Source organism: Mobula birostris, chromosome 13 (assembly GCF_030028105.1).
Source record: "Mobula birostris isolate sMobBir1 chromosome 13, sMobBir1.hap1, whole genome shotgun sequence".
Taxonomy (NCBI): Eukaryota; Metazoa; Chordata; class Chondrichthyes; order Myliobatiformes; family Myliobatidae; genus Mobula; species Mobula birostris.
Window position 1 is genome coordinate 102,483,294 of NC_092382.1, and position 11,289 is coordinate 102,494,582.

Sequence of the window (11,289 nt, forward strand, 5' to 3'; positions counted from 1 at the left end):
TACCGATCTTCCTCATCCCCAAACTCCCCGAAGCTACTCCCTGTTTACGTGGACCACTCCATCCCCAGCAGACCTCCAGATCTCTGGCACCAACCCAAGCCCCTCCTCTACAATTCACCCTCTCTGTGTTCATCGGGATTTCTGAGAACGATAGGGGTTTACTCCCTTTATATCGGATACCGGTCTCTCGGTTCTGAGCATAGAACAAAACATAGAATAGTACCGCGCAGAACAGGCCCTTCTGCCAACAATGCAGTACCGACCCTCAAACCCTGCCTCCCGTATAAGCCCCACCTTAAATTCTTCCATATACCTGTCTAGTAGTCTCTTAAACTTCACTAGTGTATCTGCCTCCACCACTGACTCAGGCAGTGCATTCCACGCACCAACCACTCTCTGAGTAAAAAACCTTCCTCTAATATCCCCCTTGAACTTCCCACCCCTTACCTTAAAGCCATGTCCTCTTGTATTGAGCAGTGGTGCCCTGGGGAAGAGGCGCTGGCTATCCACTCTATCAATTCCTCTTATTATCTTGTACACCTCTATCATGTCTCCTCTCATCCTCCTTCTCTCCAAAGAGTAAAGCCATAGCTCCCTAGGATTTCCGAGCCTGTCCACAGTTTTGTGTGGATAAACCTACCATGTGATTCCTTTCCTATGTGCAATCTCACCACCCGGTCCCCGCCCTCTCCACGCCTCCGCTTCCTTCCTCTTTCCTCTGCATCATAACGGCTCTGAGAAACACACACACACACACAATCTTAGAAGCAGACACACAATTCAAGACTTCAGGAACGGCTGCAGGTAGGGAGGTGGTGGGGATGGGTGGAATGGCGAGAGGATGAAAAGGAGCGGGTGGGGGTGAGGGTGGGAGTGAGGGAGGGGGTGGGGGAAGGGCACACGGCGGGACGAGTAGTGCAGAGGGAAAGAGGAAAGGTGTGGGGGAGGGGAAGGAGAAGCGAAAGAGGATGTGGAAAGAAGGGACAGAAACAGGAAGAAGAGAGTCGGAGTGAACGAGGGGCGAGGGTGGGGAATTGGACTGGAGAATGTGAGAGAGGGATGGGTGCCCCGAGGCAAAAATAACACCCAACGCCTTCCCCACCTTCGTCAAGTCGGAAGCGGTAAGTGTAGTGGGAGATGTGGAAGGAAAGAGAGTGGGAATGGGAGAAAACTGAGGAAGGAGAGAGGAGAGAGAGAGAGAGAGAGAGAGAGAGAGAGAGAGAGAGACTGCTGTGCGATAAGGAAGGGAAGACAGAGAAGACAGAGGACGAGGAAGAGAGAGAGTGGGTTGGGTTTGTGTCCTGTGTCCAGTACTCTCCATATCTCTCCTCTCCCTCTATTTCACACTACCCTGCCCCAACCACTTTCATCCCACACACACACTCAATCACTCTCCCATATCTTTCAGGAGCTCAAGAACTCGATAGGATGGATGAGAGCGAGACCTACGCGAACATACGTTTCACAGGAGCGGACTCACAATCTCCTTCGAGAGGTGAGTGGTGCGGAGAGAGGGAGAGAGCTGAACACTGTGTCTGACACCCTGGAAATATGAGATGGGACAGCGTGTACGGAGCGACACACTGTGCCTGACACCGGGGAGGAGGGTTGGTCGGTCAGTGCTGAGGGCGCTTTACTTGGTGCCTGACACCAGGAGCTTATGACGAGTCGCTGTGAAGGGAGATTTACTCAGTGACTGACTCGGGAATCGGTGAAGGGACAGTGTGGAGAGAGATTCACTGTGTTTCTCTCTAGGAAATATGTGATTGGACTGTGTGGAGGGAGTTTCACTCTGTGCCTGCCCCAGGAGGCTGTTATGGGACGGTGTGGAGGGAGCTTCACTCTGTGTCAGAACCCGGGAGTATGTCATGTGAAGTTGTGGAGGGAGTTTTACTCTGTGTCTGAACCCGGGAGTGTATCATACGACGGTGCAGAGGGATCTTCAACCTGATTCTCACCCTTACTGTTGTGTACCCAGCTGAACCTGATGTATCGTACGTGGAACTTAACGTCACGGCCCTCTCCGCTCCTCGGGTCCGGAGAGATGGAGGTCAGTATCATTTTTGTTGAATTGACTGTGTTTAGGTAACGTGTCCACTCCTGTCGAGAGATCTCAGCGCATGCGCACAGTTGACCCTAATGATAAGCTGCTGTAGAATAAGAAGGAGGGAACCGGTGGCTTTGGCCATGATGTGGGAGATCTGTGGGAGTGTCGGTGTGGAGGGTGCGCTCTGAGAGGTACGGTGGGTATTCAGCACCATGGCAACATGGAACTGTGTTTGGTGGGGACGGTGCGGTCTGCGAGGAGATGTGTGGACGGAGCGTTGTGGGATCGGGAATGGGGCAGTGCTGTGGAAGGCGTCGGAAAGGAGGGGTGCTCTGGGAGGCGTGGAGTGGTGGGTGTGCCATGGAATTGGGTGAGGAGGGATTGCCGTGTGAATCATCGGTGAGGATAAAGGGACATTGAGGACGGGGAGCTGTGTGGGGCAAGAAGCAGAAGGAGCGCCGTTGGAGCAGTCGGTGAGGAAAGGACGGACCTCTGTGAGAGGGGTGGGTATGTAGGGAACACCATTAGAGGGGTGCTGAGGGGGCGGCATGGAAGAGGCGGAGAGCAACCGGCTTTGTAGAATTTGAACCATACTCCCAAATTTCTAACATATTTCTCTCTCCTCTGATCACCCTGTCTCACTCCTTCTCTTCTTCTCGACCCTCTCTCCCTCCCTTCTTCTCCTCCCTTCCCCCCTCTCCTGTGTCCTCTGCTCCTCACACCTCTTTCACTCCCCTCTCCCCTCCCCACTCAACCTCTCCATCCTTTCTACCACTTTCTCCCACTACCCCTTCTCTCCATTCCCCTTCTTTGCCCACTTTCTCTAAACTCGCTCGTGTATAAACACCCCTCTATCTCTCCCCATCCCTCTCTCTCTCTCCCTCCCCTCTACCCTCGCCCCTCTCTTCTCTCCCGCCCCTCTCCCACCCACTCCCCCTTTTCCCCAATTTCAACCACTCTCCCTTCCCTCACTTGCCCCACTCTCCTTATTGGCCCCTCTATCACACTCCCCCATTCTCCCTTCCTCACTCTCGCTCTCTCCTTCGCACTCATTCCCTCATTCTGTGCTCATTCTCTGACCTCCCGCAATTTGCCCCGTTTCTCCATCCTTCACTCTCTCCCTGTTCTCTCCCCTACTCCCTATTTTCCGCTTATCTCCCGCTCCGCAACCTCATCTCTTTGTTGATCCCTTCCCCTTTTTCTCTCTTGGTCATGCTTTCCCTCCTCTTCCTTCTCCTCTCACACATTCTCTCTGTTCTTCTGTCTCTTACCCCCGCGCACTCCCAATGTTCTCCTTCCATCTGTCTCCTATCTCCCTCCGCTCTCTTTGCTTTCTCTCGCCCCTCTTCCTCTCCCCTCCGCTCTCTCCCTCTGCCACTCTTTCCGTCTCCCTTACCCATTCTCTCTCCCCATTCACTCACTCCCTCGTCCATTGCACCTATCGTTCATCATTGTCTCCTCTTTTCCATCCATCTCTCATCCTCTCTCTCCCCCGTTTTCACCCGTTCCCTCAACTTCTTTCTCTCTGCCTCTCATTCTTTTCCGCTTCACTTAACATACCCTCTCCCTGCTCTCTCTTCGCCTCTCTACTCGCTGCCTCTGTCCTCACTCCTCTTTCTCTTCCCTTCTCTCTCATCCTCCCTCGCTCGACGCCCCAGCTGGTCTGAGCTGCACCTACGCAGAGGTGAACTGTCCGAAAGACGAGCCCGTCATCGATGAGGACGAGGCCCCTCCCATTGCCGCAGGACCCCGCAAGCAGACAACCAATGCCCAAACAGGTCAGAATTCACAATTATGACGTATTACGTCATATGCAGAAGTGTGTGTATTTTTACGTACTTAACATTTCTCTCCTTCAGCCACATTTCTTGCATCCCTTTCCACATACGAACCGCCATTTGGGCAGAAAATTTTGTCACAAGGGCACCCAATTAATTCTTTTCTTCTCTCACTTTCTGCCTGTGCACTCTCGTCCGCGGTTCTCCTTGATATGCGCATTCACCCTGTCTAAGGCCCACATGGTGTTATACACCTGTCCTGTGTAAGGTCAACTGTACAATCCCAGGAAGAAAGTCCCTCTGTAAGTTGAGTCGTACACTCCAATGTATAAACTCTAGCACGCCATGACATCTCATAACTCAGTCCCTTGAGTCCCCGAACATCTCCGCAAGTCTCCCTCTGCACTCTTTCCAGCGGAGTGGTATTTTTCCTACAGCAGGGCGAACAAAGCTAAACACTCAGCTCCGATTCCGGCTCGCCGATATCTTTTCAACTGCAAAGTAACCTCCCAACTCCGGTACTCAGTGTCCTGACTGGTGAACGCCAGCGTGCCAAACACCTTCTTCACCGCCCTGTCCACCTGTGACTCCTGTCCTTCTACGGCCTCCTTCCTTCCTCAAAGCTAACTCTCCTCCACCAATCTCCACACAGCGCATTAATTCAATCATCCAAGTCTTTGACATAAAATAGAAAGAATCGGTCACAGCACAGAAACCCTGTGGAACACCTCAAGTCAGCGGCAGCCAACCAGGAAAGACACGTTTTATCCCCACACTTTGCCTCCTGTTCATTGCTGGTCGCGCCATTACAGAAAGGAGCCGAGGCTTTGGAGAGGCTGCAGAAGTGGTTCACCAGGATGCTGCCTGGATGAGAGGGCACAAGCTGTGCTGAGAGGATGTAGAGAATTGAGTTGTCTTCACCGGCTCTGAGGATGACGAGAGGAGATCTGATAGAGTTTTGTTAGATTATCAGAAAAAGAGATAGACAGACAAACCGTATCTTTTTTTTTCCCTGGGGCTGAAATATCAAATCCCAGAGTGCATGCAACCGAAGTGAATGGGTGAGGTTTGAATCGAGGTGTAAAGAGGCTGTTGTTTGGACACAGAGAGTGGTGCCTGGATTTGCGCTTCCCGGGGTAGGGTTAGAGACAGACACAGCAGGGAGTTTCACGAGATATTTAGGTAAGCCGATGAATGTGAAGGAAACGGAGAGATATGGAGATTGTGTAGGCAAAAGAGATGAGGATGGTTATTCATTTGATGAGGAATTCATGTATCGGGGACAACTTTGTGGGCCGAGGGGCTGTGCTGGTCAGTCTGTGTTCTGTGTGTGCAAATACTTTACGGTATCTGCGAGGCAGCATGTCCTAAACGCACAAAGCCGTGTTGAACACGAAGCTTCCGTCCAAGTCTTTGCCACAGGCGGCACCGATCCGTGCGGAACACAACCAGTCACGGGCGGCCAACCTGCGACCGCCGCCCACTCTGTTCGGTGGGCAAGTCAATTTCGAACCCAAATGGCCCATTCACCGTGAATCCCATACATGGCACTCCTGTGAATGAAGCTCCCATCAGAAGATTTATATAAAAGGCCCGTCTGTCGTCAACTCTGTAACACCCCATTGACCTGTGTAATAAAGCCCAAATCTCTTTCGAATGCACAGTTAAGCGCCTTGCCGTTACAGGTGTCCTGTCCTTTTATATCTGACTTTCCAGAGCGCAAATCCTCACACTAACCCGGGATAAACTCCATCTGCCATTTTTGACTCAGATCTTTAACGGATCCAAACCCACTGAATGTATCGGCGATCTTCCACACTATCCACCACACAACCAATCTTTATGTCATCTGCAATTTTACCAACCCACTCATCTCCAGTTTCTTTGAAGTCGGTTCTATGCATCATATACAACCTTGAGATTCAGTGTTTTCAAATTGTACTAAGATTTACATATGTATTAAGTAAACAGTGTGGAATCGGGTCTTCCAGCACTTCAAGCCGCGCTGCCGGGCAATTCCCCAGATTAATCCTAGCCTAATGTCGGGGCAATTTACCTGTCAACGTCCCTACTGGTACGTCTTTGGACTGTGGGAGCAAACCGGGGCACTCGGAAGATTCCGCTGAGTCACGGGGATAAGGCGCAAACACATTTCAGCCGGCAGCGGGAATTCAACCCGGCTCGCTGGGACTGTAATGTGTTTGCTCATCTCAACAATACCGTTCCGCCCACAACATGTTCATCCGCACAAGTCCGTCATGTATCCCACGTGTAAACAAGAACAAAGCTGGCAAACAATAACACAACTGTGAAAAAATGATAAACTCTGAAACCAGACAGCCAATTCCCGTGGATCCCCTGTATCATGATCTTCTGGATAAACCTTCCCTGAGGGACCTGGTCAAACGCCCAAATGCAGTTCACCACGATTCAAACTTCATAGATCAGCTAAGAAAGAGAAACAAAGACAGTCAGACATTAGTCAGCATTTGCCAAGTGTAGGATTTGAGACTCTCAGCGAAGACGGCTAGAAAGTAGATGAGATTGCGATAGGGAGGGCGTCATCGTGGGAAAAGGAGATATCGTGGACGGTGGGTGCTCGGGAGTCCCTCTGAGGGTCACAGCTGCATTCACACGCACGCTGAATGGTCTCGCTACAGGTCCGCATCAACAGGAGCCGGAAGAGAACGACGGAAACAGATCACACTGTAAGATCTGCCTAATCTGCCTAGTTACGTTGGCTCTCATCGCGATAGTTGCCGGGCTCTCGATATTTGGTGAGTCGAACGGGCTCCGTATGGAGTCAGAACATAAACAAACAGAGGGGAATGAAAAGTTTGCGTAAAACCTCACCGTGATAACACACGCCCCTCGACCTGACACGGACAATCCCCCGAACCGTGACAATGACACAACATGTACTGTTACACAATCAAGTTTCATTCTCACACCGACTCGCCATTCACCATAGCACTAACCACCCTCTCACCATAGCACCGACAGACCTTTGTACACGACACACAAGTGCTCCTAACCGTGACACGGACACGACCCTCACAGTCACACAGACGTGGCAGCAGTGTACCCCTCACTGTAACATCGACATGCCCCTGGCCGTGTTACTGTTACGCTCCTAGCGGCGACACCTTCATCTGTGACACCAGCGCACCAAACACGATGGCACAGACACTCCACTCACCGTTATACCGAGAGACCCCTCACTGTGATTCCGACAAATCCCTCACCATGACATCCAGGTAAACCTCACAGTGACTCGGCACACCTCTCACGGAGATACAGAACCACCTATCATAGTGACGAAGACACGTCCCTCACCGGAACTGTGACCTATCTCTCACTGTGTCACAGAATCAGTCATCATCGTGATACTGACGGAACCCCCATCGTAACGCCAACCAAAACCTCGCGGGACACTGATATGCCCGTCAGCTTGACACAGACAGGCACCTCACTGTGGCAGAGTTGCCCCTCACTGTGACACCAACACACCCGTCCCCTTGTCATCAACACGCCGCTCTCTCCTGACACTGACAGGCCTCTCACCAGTCCACAGGAAAGATCTGTACCGTAACAAAAGCACGCCTCTCACCGTAACTCTCGTCACCGTGACAACTGCACGCTTCTCAACGTCCACCGCATCGCAGCGCACCGTGACACCGACACGCTCCTCAATATGAATCTTATCGCACCACAAGGTGACACTAACACACCGATTACCGAGAACCGCCCAGCACCGTGACGCTGTCTCACCTGTCACTATAAACGCAAAACATCCTTCACCATCTCTCTCAGTATCACAGATTCGTCAGTCTCAGATCACCTCCGACAAAAAATACCAGCTGCTTTGGGAACAGTATTCGGAGATGAACAGGACACAGACCCAATATCGACAACAAGTCCATGAGCTGAATCTCACCAACTACGACTGTCTCCGGAATCTTTCCGTCCTCAAAAACAACCTCTCCGTCTTCGAAACGAAGCTCAGAACTTTCAAATGGACGAAGGATGAAATTTGCCAATTTCTGACGAGCAGCAGAGGTGAAGCATCTCTCCACGTCTGACCACGGGAGAGTGCGCTGGGAAAGGAGGGTGTGGTGGGAGCTTCACTATGTTTCTGACCCCGGGAGCGTGTGGGGGGATAAGAATGTCAGTCACTGTCTGAATCCGTGAGTGACTAGGTAGGACACTGTGCCTTCCGGTGAATGTGTCTGATTTCACACATCTGAGTGATCATCTCTCTGTGTCTGACCCCATTGCTGTGTGATGGCAGAGGGCGGAGGGAACTTCACTCTGGGTCTGACGCAGAGGCTGTGTGATGAGGTGCTGTGGAGTGAGCTTCACTCCGTGTTTGATCCCTGGGGTCTGTGATGGGACGGTGTGGAGCGAGCATCATTCTGTGTCTGACACCGCGAGTCTGTGATGGGACGGTGTGGAGGGAGCATCATTCTGCGTCTGACACCGCGAGTCTGTGATGGCACGGTGTGGAGGGAGCATCACTTTGCGTCTGACACCCCGAGTCTGTGATGGGACGGTGTGGAGCAAGCTTCACTTTGTGTCTGACTCTATGAGTGTATCAGTGGAGGGGGCAGAGGTAGATCAATCTGTGACTGATCGGAGATGGACGATGCTGAGGGAACTTCACTCCATGCCTGACCCTATAAATCTGTGATAGGATGTTGTGGAGCGAATTTCATTCTGTGTCTCTCCCCGGGTGTGTGCGATTAGAGAGTGTGGTACGAAATTCACTCTGTTTCTGACCCAGGTAGTGTGTGATGGATGGTGTGGATGGACGTCACAGTGTGTCTGACCCTGGTAAAGTGTGATGAGATTGTGCGGGGGGAGATTCTCTCTGTGCCTGATCTCAGGTGTACGTGATGAGACCGCGTGGAAGGAAATTCCCTCTGTGTGTCACCCCCGGTGTGTGTGATGGGAATTTGCGAAGGGAGATTCGCGCAGTTTCTCACTCGTCTTTGTTCCTGATTTCCAGAGCAAACGTGTTCCGAGGACTGGATCTCAAACAAAGACCGGTGTTATTATGTGTCCACCTTTGGGACATCTTTCTACTCAGCGGTGCGGGAATGCTCAAACCGTGATTCAAGGCTTCTGGAAATCATTTCAAGGGATGAAGCGGTATGTGTCAAACCACGAGAATATCCCACAGTAACACAGGAATCATCAAAAAACCCCGGGGTCAGACAGAGCGTGTACACCCACAATACACTCCTTGCACACACTCCCGGAGTCAGGCACAGAGTGAAGCTGCCTCCCCACCGTCCCATATCACACTCCCGGGGTCAGACACAGTGCGAAGTTACCTCCACACCGTCCCAGAACACACTCCCGGAGTCAGACACAGAGCAAATCTCTCTCAAACCGTACAACCACACACGTCCTGTGTCAGACACAGAGTTAAGATCACTCCACGCAGTCCCATCACACACTTCCGAGGTCAGACACAGAGTGAATCTCCCTTCACACCGTCTCATCCCACACTCCCGGGGTCAGACACAGAGCGAATCTCTCTCAAACCGTCCAATCACACACCTCCTGTGTCAGACACAGAGTTAAGATCCCTCCACACCGTCGCATCATACACTTCCGGGGTCAGTCACGGACTGAATCTGCCTCTGCACAGTCCCAGCACACACTCCCGTGGTCAGACACAGAGTGAAGCTACCTCGACACCGTTCTATCACACAGTCCCGGGTTCAGATATAGAGTGAATCTCCCTCCACACCGTCCCATCACTAACTCTCGGGGTCAGACACAGAGTGAATCTCCCTCCACACCGCCCATCACACACTCCCGGGGTCAGACACAGAGTGAAGCTCCCTCCACACCGTCCCATCACAGATTCGTGTTGTAATCAGCAGAGAGAAGCTTTGTAGATACCTTTCGATTCTTGGCATTAATCAAATAAATTTAATTTCCCAGAGATTTGTATCCGACAAACTTGTGTCCCGAAACCGCGCATACTGGATTGGAAAATGCGAAGGCGGGTGAGATATGGACTGATCTGTGGGGTGAGAGTTCGCGTTGACTTAGTCGTGACGGGAGAGAATGGGATTAGTTTGTGATGAGACTGTACGTGGTTGTCGGGAGAGTGTGCTACAATGGAAGCATTTTGAGGCCGACATGTGTCTGTCGGGGAAAGACAGCCCAGTGGGAATATTTCGGAAACCGCCAGGGGGCAGTGCAGAGTGTTGAGCACACAGGGATTTTATCGGTACTGACGCATGTCGGTGAGGAGAGCGCGGTGAAGTGGAATTATTTTGGAGATAGTCGCCGGACTGTGAGGAGAAGGAGCAACAGCGGGATTTGTTTGATGAATGACAAAGATCTGAGGGGCGAGAGTAGGACAGCTGGAGTAGTTTGGAGACCGATACGGGGCGGTGGACACAGAGTGGGTTAATAGGATTAGTTTGCGAACTGACGGACGGAGGGCGAGAGAGGGTGCCTGTGGTATAAGTCTGCAGGCGGACCAGAGGCGACGGTGAGAGCCCGGTGTAGTGGGATATGGTCGAAGACTGACAGGAAGCTTTGGGTCGAGGGAGGGGCAACACGATTAATCTGGGACTGACACAGGGCCGAAGGAAGAGTGTCGACCAGAGGAATTCGTTTCGGGACAGCCAAAAGTCTGTGGGGAGACAGTGGGACAGTGAGACAGTGGGGTTTGTTCGGGGACTGAAACAGATCTGAAAAGAGAGGGTGGGCCTGTTCGATTGGTATGGGGACTGACAGACGACTGTGGTGAGGAAGCGGTTCTGTGGGATTCGTTTGGGGAGACGCGTGGCTGTAGGGTATCATTGGGTCAGAACAATTAGTTTGGGGACTGACACAAGATTGTCAGGAGACATTGGGATCGTGGTATCTGTCTGGGTACTGTCACGGGGCTGTGGAGAGAGAGTAGGTAAGTGAGATAAGTCTGCGGACTGACTCAGGCTGTTAGGAGAGAGCGATGTTATGGGATTAGCTTGTGGACGGTCTCGGCTCCGGTTCTCTGCTGGAGCTGCTTTGTCTCTGTTTAAATTGTTTAACCCTCTTGGACAGGAATGTTGCCTGGGGTCTCCTGTACAAGCAGTCCTCTGGAACGTCCAACTGCAAAGACTGCGACTCGTACGCAGGGAAAGACCCTTGCAAACATGATCGGCGTTTCATCTGCGAGAAGGCGGCACCTTTGCTCCCGGAGATTCCTGAAATGTTCCACGATCTCTGTCAACAGCCAGTGGAGACGACATGAATCAAATGACTAACCCCAGTTTCTCCTCCTTCTCTCTCCTTCACTCTCACTCCTGGATACTTTCAAATTTTCCTCCAAACCCTCTCTGCCTCTCCCTCCTACTCCATCCCCTCCTCTTGTCGTAACAATATTCTCCCCACCACACACCGACAAACCTCTCTCTCTGTGTATCACCTTCTTTCTCGCCATTTCCTCCTTCCCAT

At 51.9% G+C, this 11,289-nt stretch overlaps 2 protein-coding genes across 2 annotated transcripts; both read left to right on the forward strand.

Annotated features, from left to right (window-relative positions):
- The first annotated feature begins 1,411 nt into the window (after positions 1 to 1,411).
- LOC140208134 (uncharacterized) lies at positions 1,412 to 7,907 on the forward strand. The gene is made up of 5 exons (XM_072276617.1): positions 1,412 to 1,495; positions 1,979 to 2,050; positions 3,706 to 3,825; positions 6,486 to 6,602; positions 7,639 to 7,907. Exons 1-5 carry the CDS (start codon positions 1,429 to 1,431, stop codon positions 7,905 to 7,907), a joined length of 645 nt encoding a protein of 214 aa, XP_072132718.1. The 5' UTR covers positions 1,412 to 1,428.
- A 202-nt stretch (positions 7,908 to 8,109) lies between these two features.
- Positions 8,110 to 11,289, forward strand: LOC140208135 (killer cell lectin-like receptor subfamily B member 1B allele B). Its single transcript, XM_072276618.1, has 4 exons — positions 8,110 to 8,206; positions 8,834 to 8,976; positions 9,781 to 9,845; positions 10,897 to 11,289. The coding sequence occupies exons 1-4, from the start codon at positions 8,110 to 8,112 to the stop codon at positions 11,084 to 11,086; spliced, it is 495 nt and encodes a 164-aa protein (XP_072132719.1). The 3' UTR covers positions 11,087 to 11,289.